The sequence below is a fragment of the Argopecten irradians genome, chromosome 4 (genome assembly GCF_041381155.1).
Source record: "Argopecten irradians isolate NY chromosome 4, Ai_NY, whole genome shotgun sequence".
Classification (NCBI taxonomy): domain Eukaryota; kingdom Metazoa; phylum Mollusca; class Bivalvia; order Pectinida; family Pectinidae; genus Argopecten; species Argopecten irradians.
In genome coordinates, this window is record NC_091137.1 from 12,405,713 (window position 1) to 12,423,001 (window position 17,289).

The 17,289-nt window shown below is 34.4% G+C and overlaps 1 protein-coding gene across 1 annotated transcript; it reads left to right on the forward strand.

Moving 5' to 3' along the window:
• The first annotated feature begins 7,191 nt into the window (after positions 1-7,191).
• Positions 7,192-15,349, forward strand: LOC138320636 (uncharacterized). Its single transcript, XM_069263759.1, has 2 exons — positions 7,192-7,317; positions 12,613-15,349. Exon 2 carries the CDS (start codon positions 12,894-12,896, stop codon positions 14,022-14,024), a length of 1,131 nt encoding a protein of 376 aa, XP_069119860.1. The 5' UTR covers positions 7,192-7,317; positions 12,613-12,893; the 3' UTR covers positions 14,025-15,349.
• Positions 15,350-17,289: the final 1,940 nt, after the last annotated feature.

The following is a 17,289-nucleotide window of genomic DNA, read 5'->3' on the forward strand; positions in this document are numbered from 1 at the left end:
ATGGATTGGAACCTAATTTGGCCACAAACATCCTCTGGGGAAGGGGAACAGAACTGGTATAAAATTGGCTCTGACTCCCCGGGGGCAGGAGGGGCGGGGCCCAATAGGGGAAATAGAGGTAAATCCTTTAAATCGCTACTTCTCCTAGAGTTTGGCATGGATTGTAACCAAAATCAGCCACAAACATCCTTGGGGGAAGGGGAACAGAACTTGTATAAATTTTGGCTCTGGTCCCGGGGGGCAGGAGGGGCGGGGCCCAATAGGGGAAATAGAAGGTAAATTCTTTAAATCGCTACTAGTCATAGAGTTCTGTATGGATTGTAACCAAATTTGGCCACAAACATCCTTGGGGGAAGGGGAACAGAACTTGTATAAGTTTTGGCTCTGGCCCCCCAGGGGCAGGACGGACGGGGCCCAATAGGGGAAATAGAGGTAAATCCTTTAAATCACTACTAGTCCTAGAGTTTTGCTTGGATTGTGACCAAATTTGGCCACAAACATCCTTGGGGGAAGGGGAACAGAACTTGTATAAATTTTGGCTCTGACCCCCTGGGGGCAGGAGGGGCGGGGCCCAATAGGGGAAATAGAGGTAAATCCTTTAAATCACTACTAGCCATAGAGTTCTGCATGGATTGGAACCAAATTTGGCCACAAACATCCTTGGGGGAAGGGGAACAGAACTTGTATAAATTTTGGCTCTGGCCCCCCAGGGGTAGGAGGGGCGGGGCCCAATAGGGGAAATAGAGGTAAATCCTTTAAATCGCTACTAGTCATAGAGTTCTGCATGGATTGGAACCTAATTTGGCCACAAACATCCTCTGGCGAAGGGGAACAGTACTTGTATAAATTTTGGCTCTGACCCCCCGGGGGCAGGAGGGGCGAGGCCCAATAGGGGAAATAGAAAGTAAATTTTTTAAATCGCTACTAGTCATAGAGTTCTGTATGGATTGTAACCAAATTTGGCCACAAACATCCTTGGGGGAAGGGGAACAGAACTTGTATAAGTTTTGGCTCTGGCCCCCCAGGGGCAGGACGGGTGGGGCCCAATAGGGGAAATAGAGGTAAATCCTATAAATCGCTACTTGTCCTAGAGTTTTGCTTGGATTGTGACCAAATTTGGCCACAAACATCCTTGGGGGAAGGGGAACAGAACTTGTATAAATTTTGGCTCTGACCCCCTGGGGGCAGGAGGGGTGGGGCCTAATAGTGGATTTAGAGGTTAATATTAAAATTCCTTCAGAAAAGAAACAATGAACCTGTATTCAGAACATTACTTGGCATTACAAACCAGGTGAGCGATACAGGCCCTCTGGGCCTCTTGTTTTCGAACATTTTACACAGTATATATAAATGGACACTAACACACAAACACTTGCATATGCACTCATTCACAATACTTAAAAACATCAAATTGTACGTTACGAGACATCCATAAAAAACATATATTTACCATTAATAGCAAACCATAACGCACATATATGCATGCTCGCACTCTCTCTCTCTCTCACACATACACACACACACACTCACATACATACAGACAGACAGACAAGACAGACAGACGGACAGACATACTTACTAAAGAAAAAAGATAAGAAGGAAGAAGAAAGAAGAGGGAGGAGGTACCGTTACACATACACTATATTATAGTTTAAATATATTATATTAAATAAAAAAATAAATAAATTGTTCTGAAGAATCGTGCTGATCGGCTATATAAACCGGTTAACCCTAACCAAAGATAAAAAGAAAATTAAAGTAAGTTAGCAGTAGTAAAATACTAAGTGAAAGACTAGGGTAAAGGTATATACTTAAAGGTCCAATAAAGGTTTCCATTTCCTCCAGCCTATTTCAAATTGCCTTTTAATATGGTCACTTTGACTAAAAAACATATATTTTTGAACTAAAAAATTATCCTTAATTACATTAATAAGAGCATTGATATTTAAAGAGTTGCTAAGACATCTGGTTTTATAAATGTAATGTTTCATAATTATCAAAATTTCATTGTCAACAGAGCTACAATTTTGTAAAACTATTCCAAAAAGAAATGAATCTTTATTATATGAAAAAGGAATAAACAATAAATCTAATAAAGTTTCAAAATTTTGAAGCAGAGTTTGCACCTCTCTGCATTCCCATAGGCAATGTATAATTGTCTCCCTTTCTGTATTACATAAAGTACACATTGGACTAGGATTTATTCCTATCTTATGAAGGAAGGTATTAGTAACTAATATATGATGAATAATTCTGACTTGAAACCATATCAATTTGGAATTTTTTGTTACCTTAAATGGAAGAGTATATATTTTTAACCACATTTCTGTATCAAAGTTAAAGCTCAAATTCCATTTTCTAGTACCTGTTGGAGTTGTAGATGGAGTTATGATAAACCTATAGAAGTCTGTCACACCCTTTTTGCTTTTAAAGAAAATTTCTAATAATTGTGGTATAAAAGGGTATGAAAGTTTCTCTGGTTTTATTTCGAGATTTCTTAAATAGCGCTTTATTGACAATATAAGTCCATGGTATTGTAAAAAATTAGTATCTATTCCAAATTTTTGTATAAATTCCTCAAAAGAAAGAAAAGTAAAATTGTCAGAATTTTTCGTCAAATCATTTAAAATTAAAATACCTGACCTAAACCAATTGGGGTAAAAAACAAATTTATTATCAATTTTAATATCATTGTTGTACCAGAGAGGTGTTTTGTGTTTTGAGGATACACTCTTCCTTGGTTGATTCTTGATAGTGTAATGGTACCAGTGTCTATACATAAAAGATCTGGTTAAATTAGAACTGTTCTGTTGGTCCTGATATAACATTAAACAAAATGCTTGACCTCAAAAACAATTTAACACTGAACACATGATATTGTAATTGTTGCTCTGCAATTGTTTAATTGTGTATAAAAAATATTTCCTGTACAAGTTAATCAGTCATGAAAGTTATATATATATATATATATATATGAAATTGATTAAAATCAGGTGGTTTCAAACTATCCTTGATGTCAAAATAGCTTTGGAATATTTATTTTACAACAATCCTTATATCATATTCAACCCAATAAGTGCCCAGGACACTTCAAATTTTTTTTTTTTTTTTTTTTTAATTAGTGGCGCTTAATAGGACCAAATTTGGACTGACATTTCACAAAATTATTACAGAGTCATTGATCAATATGCAAAAAAAAATCAATCATTTTTCAGAGTTTCAGTCTGCATTTAATTCAAGTGAAATTGGGCCATTTAAAGAGGGGGGAGTTGCACTTATAGGGATAGGGTGCTTTTTGGGTTGAATACAGTCACTAATTTTGAAGGAAATTTTTAGATGTGGGAAGTCGTTGGTAGGAAACCATAGTACCTAGTGAAACCATTAGGTAAAGTATTCTATAGACTCTGACAGTACTTTAAAGTATCATTTGCCATATCATTTTTGTGTGACTAAGATCTTTATTGAAATTATAATTCCCGCGATTTTTAAGATCTTTATCATTATGCTTTACATGTTTTGTCATAGGGTGGAATTATGTATGTACTGCTAGAAAATGTGTTAGTATTCATAACTAATATGTACAAAAATCAGATAAATTATACTACAGTTTCTGTAGGTTCGTGTGTTAGAATAGTGTCAATACCTATGTATATTATCAGTAGAGTAGTAAAGTATTTATACCTAGTAGCTAGATTAACTTTGTGTGATGGATAACCTTTACAAAACAATTTATAACATATACAACTTTTGGCCAAGCTCACCAGTATATCAATGTCTATGTAGTATATACCAGTATTCCAATTTTGACCAAAAACTATCTCATAATACCCCTGTAAAGAAAAGTTAATTTCATGCATGATCTGTTTCCAGTCATGGCATTAATCCCACATAATTCTAATCATAATAAATAGAACAAATGCCCTGGTGTGTGTAGTGCAAGTTTTCCCATGCTAGAAATTCTACATCCTCTAGTAAATTTCCCTCTCTGATAACAGCCGCCTACACATACAGTTGTTTTTTTTTTTGTTTTTTTTTTATGAATTATCAAGTCTTCCAGTAAATCTTACCTTAATCACTAAACCTGACCTTTAAATTACTAACTCTGACCTTTATATTACTATATTTGACCTATCACTAAATCTGACCTTTAAATTACTAACTCTTTTCTTTAAATTACAAACTCTGACCTTTATTAGCCCATCATCATCAGATGGTGGACCATTCAAATCGCTTTTCGTCCGTGGTCCCTCTGTTAACAGTTCTTGTTACCGCTATTCCTCAGAAAGTACTGAAGGGATCTCAAATTTCATATGTAGGTTCCCCTAGGACCCTAGTTGTGCATATTGTATTTTGGGACCAATCGGTCTACAAGATGGCCGCCAGGCAGCCATCTTGGATTTTGATAGTTAAAGTTTGTTATTTTTCAGAAAGTACTGAAGGGATCTGTCTCAAATTTCATATATAGGTTCCCCTAGGGCCCTAGTTGTGCATAGTGCATTTTGGGACCAATCGGTCAACAAGATGGCTGACAGGCAGCCATCTTGGATTTTGGCAATTGAAGTTTGTTACTGATATTTCTCAGAAAGTACTGAAGGGATCTGTGTCAAATTGCATGTGCAGGTTCCCCTAGGAGTCTAGTTGTGCATATTACATTTTCGGACTGATAGGTGAACAAGATGGCCGACATGCCGCCATCTTGGATTTTAATAGTTGAAGCTTGTTACCACTATTTCTCAGAAAGTACTGAAGGCATCTGTCTCAAATTTCATATATAGGTTCCCCTAGGGCCCTAGTTGTGCATAGTGCATTTTGAGACCAATTGGTCAACAAGATGGTCGCCAGGATTTTGATAGTTAAAGTTTGTTACCGCTATTTCTCAGAAAGTACTGAAGGGATCTGTGTCATATTGCATGTGCAGGTTTCCCTAGGGGTCAAGTTGTGCATATTGCATTCTCGGACCGATCGGTGAACAAGATGGCCGACAGGCCGCCATCTTGGATTTTGATATTTGAAACTTGTTACCACTATTTCTCAGAAAGTTTGAAAAGCAGAGAAATGATCCCTCTTTCCTTTGTCAGACATAGATCATTCTTTGGTGGACGCCAAGATCCCTCTGGTATAACTATATCTGACCTATAAATCACTAACTCTGACCTATAAATCACTAACTCTGACCTTTAAATCACTAACTCTGACCTTTATATTACTATATCTGACCTATAAATTACTAACTCTGACCTTTAATCACTAACTCTGACCTATAAATCACTAACTCTGACCTTTAAATCACTAACTCTGACCTATAAATTACTAACTCTGACCTTTAAATCACTAACTCTGACCTCCTCTGACCTTTACATTACTATATCTGACCTTTAAATATCTCCATGTTCTCCTTTTATCTCAATTTCAGTTATCTAGGTCATTTGTTGCTTTGTTTCATTGTTACAGAATACAGGTATACATATATACTAATAGAATTATCAACCATAACACATGTACTACAGTATTGAAATATTTTGTTGTTGTTCCTTTAAACATTAACAAACCATTAATCAATCATTACTTCTCTAGTCAAACTTATGTCAAGGCCTTGTCATTACGGCACACATACAAAATGTATATAGAAAACCTATTCACTGTATTACACATGTGTTCCATGTATTCCATGAACTGTTTGCTCTATAATATAATAATGACATGAAATTTATTTATTCTAGATCAAAATTTAATTTTCAGGATGACTATCAGGTTAATAAATTAATCAAAACAAAGGTTGAAAAGAGTCTGGCCAAGTTTTATACCCATGTATAGACAGGTGACAAAATTGTCTATCAACATATCGTTACCTGGTCTATTGTAGGATGAAAAAGAAAGAAAGAAAGAAAAATCACAAAAAGTCTGCATCTTTAAAACATTTCAGATATTTTTAGCGATCAAAATTAATGTCTGAACCATGAAATAAGCCAGGTATTTTTAGCCCACTATCTGATGATGGTGGGCTATTTAAATTGCTTTTTGTCCGTGGTCCATCATCTGTCCGTCCGTCCGTCCGTCCGTTAACATTTCTTGTTACCACTATTTCTCAGAAAGGGCTGAAGAAATATTTCTCAATTTACATAAATAGGTTCCCCTAGGGCCCTAGTTGTGCATATTGCATTTTGGGACTGATCGGTCAACAAGATGGCCACCAGGCCGCCATCTTGGATTTTGATAGTTAGAGTTTGTTACTGCTATTTCTCAGAAAGTACTGAAGGGGTTTCTCTCAAATTACACATGTAGGGTCCCCTAGATTGGATGTTGATAGTTATCGCTATTTGTCAGAAATTTCTGAAGGGATATCTCTCAAATTCCATGTGTAGGTTCCCCTTGGGTCCTAGTTGTGCATAGTACCTTTGGGACTGATCAGTCAACAAGATAGCCAACAGACCGCCATCTCGGATTTCACCACTGTTTCTCAGAAAGTAATGAAGTGATATCTGTCTAATTTCATATGTAGTATGTTTGAAAAAGTTTGAAAAGCAGGGAAAAAGATTCCTCTTTCCATTGTCAGACATAGATCATTCTTTGGTGGGCGCCAAGATACCTCTTGGATCTCTTGTTTGAATTTTTACAATCATTGGTGGATGTTATTAGCACCTTAAACAGGTATGTTAATACTACTAAGATTACTACTAAATATAGAAAGAATCGTGATGACTGCAATTTAGAATATTACATTGAGTCTTTGCTAGAAGAACTCTGTTGTAAATTGCTCAAATTATAGTAGAGCATTTATGTTACATGTATTATTTATTTACTAAAAATTGCAAACCATTCCACAATGAATTTCAAATAAAATTGTTCTTATAGTACCAAATATATTGTTTTTATTTATTTATTTTTATCTTTCCTGTCTGAAATGAATAAGGTCAAAAAAGAACATGACTAGATGTTTGTGATAAAAGGCCAAAAAAATGCAATATGAATTTGTACAGGTTTTGCTGTGTAAAATTATGATATAAAATGTTACAAAATAAGATAATTTTGCGTATTTTGTAATTTAATTCACCATTCTAGATCTGACTCCAACCGTCAAACGAACTCATAGTAAAGGGCAATAATTTTCTTCCGGAAATATTGTCCTCCGCCTCTGCTATTAGAAACCACCAAAATGCAGTCGGATCACCTCGTCATTTTCTACGAAACTAGCCTATGTTCGAAGAAGTGGGCGAGGTGTTCCGATTGCACCAAAATGGTGGAATGTTTACAATCAGTTCAGATACTCGTTCATCGCATGTGAGTCCGTCCCTATTGCATTATACACAGCTGAATGTGGTAAGTAATGGATAATTGTGAAATGAATATAAGAGTTTACATGAAAATAGGAATGACGTCATGCTTATTTCAAAATCGAGATAATTGCGAAAGAGGTGGACACGCCTCCCTGATGCTGCAGCTTGCAAGCAGTGGCCGAAACGCCAGTAACCAGTGTTCCTCAACAGCGGAGCTCGAGTACTGGGCATTCTACAGCAGGCCGGACTAGGGCCTCAAGTTGATTCTGCATGTGAAAAAGTTCTTGTTTTTGAGTTGTAAGAAATTATCAAGGAGCTATATATCCACTTACACAGATTTGCTAGCCTTATTCTAATGTAAGCTTCATGGTCAGTCAAGCAGTTCTGGCAATCAAATTCGCAGAATTCCTAAGTGTAATATGAGACAGACACCTGTAGGACTGTACGTCTAAATAGCTAAGGAATATACAATGTATTTATATGTATATAGATTGCTAATTGAATAGACATAACAAAATAGTCTCGTAATAATGGTGTAGTCTTAGGACTAATTGTAATGTTCATTCTTTAGAGGCCCACAACCTTTCCGGAGCAAAATTTAAAGGTTTCTAAAAATCATAAATAACATAAGAAAATCTATACCGATGGCCTAAGATGAGGTTACAACACCAAACATATGCAAGTTATCCTTCGTAATATATGATAACAGTTGGGTTTCATTCCGCTACTTTGCCTTCTGCTGCAGTGATAATCAACTACCGTGCGGTATTTAGCACGACGGCGGGAAACATAAGACGTTATGAAAATTAACATTTTATTTATTTAAATGAATTGTTCAGAAGGTGATAATAAGTGTAGTATTACCGATAAGTTGATAACTTTTGCAACTCTATAAAATAATCGATCTCGTTTTACATTTCCATTTTAAAAATTAAAAGCCGTTTGGGAAAGGCAGTGGGCCTTTAACAGCTCACACACCTTAATACTATTTTTTTCATATATTGCATTTTCACATATACCAACACCCAGACAGGATCATATGTATATATATTTATATAAGGATCAATTCGAACAACACATAGACATGAATAAGCATTAGCGCTTTCATTATAAAATCTTCACGATGCTTATAATGCCTAGATACACTGTAGCTGTATAAATTTACACTTTAAATCATATGTATATCAATGTGAATAATATTAAGTTTTATATAAATCAAATCCAGGTATATAAATTACCCTATTGTGTCAGGTTCTAATTATATGTAAGCTAGCTATATATAAGTATTTGGTATTACTGAATATTAAACCGGGGTATAAAACAGATTCAGACCCTCTGGGCCTCTTGTTTCTCAAAAGAAATCATTTCTATACAGTATGTCATTGTGTCATTGTGTATCTGATTCTTCTGTCATGTTTAAGATGCTCCAATGCTGACAAATGTTGTTGGGTTTTTTTTCCTTACCAAAAATAGGAATTAAATGTTTTTCTCCAGTTACAAAAGTTACTTACTTTACACCATTACCATGCACCATTGAAAAGTTTGACCTTCTAAGGCCAAAAAAAAAATATATACTTGTTTCCAGTAACACCCTTTAAAAATGAAGGGCCGGTAGGGATATTTTTTTTTTAAATACTTTTTTCTTTTAGTGCCAGTTTCTTGCAGTGAAAAGCTGAAATATACTTTTTCAACCTTGTATAAACGATTGATTTGAATCCCAGGAGATTATTGGTGTCTTAAATTGCAGAATTTGCACCAAAACTCCTAATTTTGTGCAAAACCAAAATAATTAATGTTATTTGTTTGCTTGAGTGCAAATTAAAACTGATAAAAAGTTTTTGAGTAGGCACTGATTTTATAGGGTCTGTCGGGTTACTGGAATTACAAATATTTTTTTTTGTGTGGCCTATTTACTTCAAGATACAGAAATGTTAAAAATGATTAATTGCTTCCCAAAAAAAAAAATTATGTGGCACTAGTACTATGTCCTATGAATAAAGTACTGATTTAATCCAAAATCAAAATAAATGATTTTATATTTTTAGCCCATTAGATGGTGGGCTATTCAAATCACCTTTCGTCCGTGGTCCGTCCGTTCGTCCGTTAACAATTCTTGTTACCGCTGTTTCTCAGGAAGTACAGAAGGGATCTTTCTCAAATTTCATATGTAGGTTCCCCTAGGACCCTAGTTGTACTTGTACATATTGCATTTTGGGACCGATCGGTCAACAAGATGGCTGACAGGCAGCCATCTTGGATTTTGATAGTTAAAGTTTTTTACCGCTTTTTCTCAAAAAGTACTGAAGGGATCTTTCTCAAATTTCGTATGTATGATCCCCTAGGACCCTAGTTGTGCATATTGCATTTTGGGACCGATCGGTGAACAAGATGGCCGACAGGCGGCCATCTTGGATTTTGATAGTTAAAGTTTGTTACCGCTATTTCTCAAAGAGCGCTGAAGGGATCTTTCTCAAATTTCATATACAGGTTTCCCTAGGACCCTAGTTGTGCATATTGCATTTTGGGACCCATCGGTGAACAAGATGAATGACAGGTGGCCATCTTGGATTTTGATAGTTAAAGTTTGTAATCGCTATTTCTCAAAAAGTACTAAAGGGATCTTTCTCAAATTTCGTATGTATGATCCCCTAGGACCCTAGTTGTGCATATTGCATTTTGGGACCCATCGGTGAACAAGATGAATGACAGGTGGCCATCTTGGATTTTGATAGTTAAAGTTTGTAATCGCTATTTCTCAAAAAGTACTAAAGGGATCTTTCTCAAATTTCGTATGTATGATCCCCTAGGACCCTAGTTGTGCATATTGCATTTTGGGACCGATCGGTGAACAAGAAGGCCAACAGGCGGCCATCTTGGATTTTGATAGTTAAAGTTTGGTACCGCTATTTCTCAAAGAGTGCTGAAGGGATCTTTCTCAAATTTCATATACAGGTTTCCCTAGGACCCTAGTTGTGCATATTGCATTTTGGGACCGATCGGTGAGCAAGATGAATGACAGGCGGCCATCTTGGATTTTGATAGTTAAAGTTTGTAACCGCTATTTCTCAAAAAGTACTAAAGGGATCTTTCTCAAATTTCGTATGTATGATCCCCTAGGACCCTAGTTGTGCATATTGCATTTTGGGACCGATCGGTGAACAAGATGGCCGACAGGCGGCCATCTTGGATTTTGATAGTTAAAGTTTGTTACCGCTATTTCTCAAAAAGTGCTGAAGGGATCTTTCTCAAATTTCATATACAGGTTCCCCTAGCATCCTAGTTGTGCATATTGTATTTTGGGACCGATCAGTAAACAAGATGGCCGACCGACGGCCATCTTGGATTTTGATAGTCAAAGTTTGTTATCGCTATTTCTCAGAAAGTACTAAAGGGATCTTTCTCAAATTCCATGCATAGGTTCCCCTTGTACCCTAGTTGTGCATAGTACCTTTTAGGACTGATGCATAATGCCTTTCGGGACTGATCGGTAAACAAGATGGCCAACCGGCCATCATCTTAGATTTCATTGTTGAAGTTTGTTACCACTATTTCTTAGAAAGTACTATAGCGATCTGTCTCAAATTTTATATGTAGTGTGTTTGAAAAGGTTTGAAAAGGAGGGAAAAGATCCCTCTTTCCATTGTCAGACATAGATCATTTTTTGGTGGGCGCCAAGATCCCTCTGGGATCTCTTGTATATTGTTTTTTTTTTCTTAATTAGACAAATATATACAATTAAACACCAATTATTGTTAAATGACGAGTATTATTTATGCTTTGTGACTGTCAGCAATGGAGCATCTTTAATCATTACCAGATATATTATACATGTACATATACATGTATATACCCCCAGTAAACTAGGAATCTGAAGCATATAAAACTATGGGAAAGGTGGTGTTCAAGCTAATGTTAAAAATCCCACAACCCATTAAGTTTCTTGAAACTTTGTTGATTGAAAGGACTACTAGTTGTTCCGTTAAAATGACACTACTTTTTCCTTTTGTGATTTTAAAAAGGCCTATTGGGCTGGAATTCTTTGTAGTCATTACATACATATTTATCCAGTTTATGATTCCAGGGCCATATGGGTTATCATATGGGGTATACTGAATTAGATAATAACAGTTTTAGATACATTGTTGTCATTGTTACAAAATAAAAAAAAACTGATTGGTCAAAATTAAGATCGAGCCTTTAAGGTGCTGGTATTATTTTTAGATTTATACATATTTTATTTGAAAATCAAATGTAACTCTGTTTTTCTCTTTAATCATTTTTTGATTTAATTTAAAAATATAGTTTTTATCTACATAGGAGAGATAATCTTAATTTGTATCTTGAGTTTAAGTTGGTGACGAAAATATATTTCTTTCTCATAATTATTTGATTTCTGATATTAAAAAAGAAACTACTTGTTTTACCCTAGAGCATATCTAGTTGTTAGGCTTATTTATACTGTTAGGGAAAATTCAAGAATACAAATGCAATAATTTAAGAGTACATATGTTAGTTTACAAAAAATTCTATCACTAACTGTTGTTTTATTATGGTGTCTATGATCAATTTTGAATTTACAGTTGTTTAGGGCAAATATTGATTTTTTTAGAAAATTCCCATCCCTACATTTAAGCCCATGACATGCTATTTTCCCAGATTTCAATTTGAAAAAGTATGTGTTATAAGATTATACCTATAGCATGTTTTTAAAAAGGTTTAAAAAGTGTGGATAAAATCAGTAACATGCAAAATATATTTCGAGCAAACCCAATATCCTTAATTTTTATCCTGACAAAAAATAAGATTTTGTTTTGCTTTTAAATCAATTTGTAGTAAAAATGATGAGTAAATATCATTATAAATGGAAATAAAATAAAGAAGGAAGTATCTTTATTAACAAAAATAATTTAAAAAAATGAAAAATATGTTCAAAAAGGGACACAAGGGGTCCTCTTGCCAGGTACTCAAAGTATTTTCAGAAAAAAATATATTTTAGGCCCTTAATTATTAAATGTCTTTACAAAGCATACAAAATAGATAAAAAGTTCATAAAAATATTTTATGTAACACTTTAACACTGCAAAATTTGAAAAAAAAAATTGATGCTTTGGTGGATTTTGCTACCCGACATTTAGTCACAAACTTGAAAAAAAGGTTGCCATTTTTGGTTGGGAAGGGGATCCTATATTGGCCTTATGATATAGGCCCTGTATTGGCCTTTGTATAAATGTGCATTTCTTGGTTGTCTGTCTTTGTATATTACAAATGCATTATTTACAAATACAGAATAGCACTTGATTGTCTCCATTGTCACTACCTAACATGTTATATGTTTCAGATTATCGACTCTCCACAGTTGGGGTATAACCATGTTGAATGCCAGTCCTATGCCATCTTTCTACCATCTTTAAAATCAGGGAATCATCTGAGAATTAGGCATGATTAGACCGGGGATTGATTAGAAAGAATCAGTTTGGACAGTTTAGCGACAAGTCTGGTTTAGGTATATCGTAACTTCTGTAAAGGGATCTCATTCAGTGTTTACTTTGAAATCCGTGAAGTTCAACTTATGAAGTTTTTATTTGTGTATTAATTACACCAATATCTGTGATTTTCAACATGGAGATTGAATTAGATTCTGTGGGATCTGGTGATCAGATGGTAGCTGACATTGAAGATGTCGCCCTGGAGGACGAGTTGGAATATAGTCGTGCGATGTACCTGGAGGAGATTGTAGAAACGTCGGAGTACAGTCGCCATATAAATGAAGAGGAAGAGGTTAAGCCATTTGATTATGATACAATGGGTGTCATTGAGGAGATTGAAATCCCTCCACATGAATATAGTAAGACTATGTATGAGGAAACACAAACAGAACCATGGCCGTTTACTGGAGCAATGGAAGAGATCACAACTCACGAACCTTACGAATATGAAAAAGCTATAGAGGACAAGATACAGACTATCAATTTCGATTACTCAAAACCAATGTATTATGAAGAGCAATCAAACGTGACTGAACACAGTCGTGGTATGAATTTAGTCACGGACGTACAGCCATTTGAGTATAGCAATGAACTATATCATGATTCAGAGGTTGAAAATTTTGAATACAGTCAAACTATGTACAAGGAAACAGAAGTGAAGACAATCGAGTATGAAAATGGGATGCTTGAGGAGAGTACAACTGAAAAGAGGGATTATAGTAAAAGTATGGATGATCGCGGCATCAGTGACGTGAGCGAGTACCGCAGAGGATTCCGTGACCTCAAACAGACTACTGTGACTGAGTACACAAGGGGGATGTATGATGAAGGCGAGAGTAATGTACACGAATACGAGTCCGGCATGCGTATCGTGTCTAAGGAAGAACCAAAGGAATATAGCAAAGGCATGGAAAAGATTGAAGCTCCTGAAATCAGGGAATACAGTAATGGAATGGATGAAGAAACTGACATACCATTACATGAACATACGCGAGGGGTCAAAGTCGTGACTAAAAGTGACTCGCCAATTCTACACAGTCGTTTTGTGTATCAGAAGTCAGATGGGCAAGCATTCAAACACAGCTACACCTTATTCGAAAAATCAAAGGGTGAACGGATAAAACACAGTTTAGGTATCAAGATAAAGACTGAGGAACCACCCTTTGAATATTCAAGGGCAGTTTGGGAGTTATTAGATACCGAGCCTCTCACTCACGACATGCCGCTCAGTAATATTGCTGGTTATGAAGAATCTAATAACTAAATTGGTAGCTATGCTAGTTTTATTATAGTTTGTAAGTCAACTAGACTGTGTGATTGATTTACCTTGGTGTAATTGCACTCAATACCATTTTATCAATAAAAAGTAAATATGTTCTAGTTTGTAATTTAGGTAGATTGCATTGAATGACTAGTTGAGTGGCAATGATTGCATATTTGTATAGATGTATGTTCAATATCTACATAATTAAGGGCCTTATGACTATAAACTTACACTTTTCAACTTATTTCTAGTTTTTACCTGATATTTAAAGGTAACTAATTATATAATGATGAGTATTATCTATTTCTTATATTTGTACTTTGATATCATGTACATGTAGTTTCTTTTATATTTCAACACTGTTATGTTAATGTAGTATTGTAAAAGCATTTTTTCTGTCTTTTTAACAAGTTAATTTTACTATATATAACTACCTGGTACTAAAACTTTTTATTGTATCGTATTACCATGCTGTATCTTAAATGATTGAAGTTCAAAATCAGAAGGCAGTGCAATTTATAAAAATGTGTTTCATTGAATTATATATTTACAAAAGTGTATGTAATTAGAATATAATTTATAGCATAATTTTATTATACCAGGGTAATTAAGCTAGGTATTAGCTTAGATATGTTACATGTTTTGCTCAAATTGAAATCAGAATAGTTAGAGGATTAGGTATGTTCTGATAGCTTTAATCCCACCTATAAATAAGATCATTCACAGTGCCAGTATCCTCCTTAATTACTCCTTCATCAGTTTAATTTATCCTTATATATTGCTATCTGCAGACCATCCTATTGTTGTAGAGTTATTTCCCTTTGTATCACTCAGTATACAGCCGTCATCAGACCCACAGTTGATCACAGAGCTATGTGATCAGCCGTGGCCCATGCATATCCAATAATGAGCTACAGCTCATTACCAGATTATCAATACTGATGACTTGTGTTCTATATACATTGTATACATGTATACACATTTCCCAAGTTAAAATAGTATAAAATACAAATCGTATTTGACTAAGTTTCTTTGCATTTGTTAGTTAATGTTGGCATTAGATACACAGATTATACTTGTTTCAAATGTTTTGTTTTGTTGGACAACATTTACTTTTGAAATTCTATTTGATGATACAATCTATTTATTCTTTAATTACTTATGCTACATATCAATTAGTTTAGATGTTTTTTTGTTTAGCTGACTACCTACACTACATCTTACCATATTTATATGGGCACTTGAATAATTAATAAATTATAAGAACACTATGTGTTTCAATGATTTCAGGTAAGGTGCTAATAATTAATTTGTTGCAGACGTTGTTGTCCATTTCTTTGTTGAAATTGATTACAGATATCGTTCTGTATTCTATATGTTGAAATTGTTGTTTTTGGTTACAGACATTTTATTGTTTCATTGGTTACAGACATTGTTCTGTGTTTCATTGGTTACAGACATTGTTCTGTGTTTCATTGGTTACAGACATTGTTCTGTGTTTCATTGGTTACAGACATTGTTCTGTGTTTCATTGGTTACAGACATTGTTCTTGTGTCATTGGTTAGACAGACATTGTTCTGTGTTTTCATTGGTTACAGACATGTTGTTCATTGGTCAGATTGTTCTGTGTTCATTGGTTACAGACATTATTCTGTGTTTCATTGGTTACAGACATTGTTCTGTGTTTCATTGGTTACAGACATTGTTCTGTGTTTCATTGGTTACAGACATTGTTCTGTGTTTCATTGGTTACAGATGTTCTGTGTTCATTGGTGTTCTGTGTGTTTCATTGGTTACAGACATTGTTCTGTGTTTCATTGGTTACAGACATTGTTCTGTGTTTCATTGGTTACAGACATTGTTCTGTGTTTCATTGGTTACAGACATTGTTCTGTGTTTCATTGGTTACAGACATTGTTCTGTGTTTCATTGGTTACAGACATTGTTCTGTGTTCATTGGTTACAGACATTGTTCTGTGTTTCATTGGTTACAGACATTTTTGTGTTTCATTGGTTACAGACTTGTTTCTGTGACATTGGTTACAGACATTGTTCTGTGTTTCATTGGTTACAGACATTGTTCTCTGTTTCATTGGTTACAGACATTATTCTGTGTTTCATTGGTTACAGACATTGTTCTGTGTTTCATTGGTTACAGACATTGTTCTGTGTGTCATTAGTTACAGTCATTGTTCTGTGTTTCATTAGTTACAGTCATTGTTCTGTGTTTCATTAGTTACAGACATTGTTCTGTATTCAATTGGTTATTTGACATGGACATTTTTCTGTGTCATTCTGTGGCTACATATATATTGTCCTAAATTTAATTGGTTGGAAAAGTTATAAGCAGCTAATGCTGAACTGGTTGCAGACAAACTTAATCCTTGTTATTTGGTAATTGATTTTATGATTACAGACACTCTGTATGTGATTAGTTTCAGATATTGTTTTGTATGTAATTAGCTACAGATATTGTTCTGTATGTAATTAGTTTCAGATATTGTTCTGCATGTAATCAGTTACAGATATTGATCTGTATGTATTTGGTTACAGATATTGTTCTGTATGTAATTAGTTACAGATATTGTTCTGTATGTAACTAGTTACAGATATTGTTTTGTATGTAATTAGCTACAGATATTGTTTTGTAAGTAATTAGTTACAGATATTGTTCTTTATATGATTAGTTACAGATATTGCTCTGTATGTAATAAGTTACAGATATTGTTCTGTATGTAATTAGTTACAGATATTCTTCTGTAAGTAATTAGTTACAAATATTGTTCTGTATGTGATTAGTAACAGATAGTGTTCTGTGTGTAATTAGTTACATATACTGTTCTGTATGTAATTAGTTACAGATATTGTTCTGTATGTAATTAGTTACAGATATTGTTCTGTATGTGATTAGTAACAGATAGTGTTCTGTATGTAATTAGTTACATATGCTGTTCTGTATGTAATTAGTTACAGATATTGTTCTGTATGTAATTAGTTACAGATATTGTTTTGTATGTAATTATCTACAGATATCGTTTTGTATGTAATTAGCAACAGATATCGTTCTGTAAGTAATTGATTACAGATATTGTTCTGTATATGATTAGTTACAGATGGTGTTATGTATATAATAAGTTACAGATATTGTTTTGTATGTAATTAGCTACAGATATTGTTCTGTATGTATATATATATATATATATACTTAAACTTTTAAAAGACGTTGTGCATCAGTAGATATTAAGAAAAAAATATATCAACACG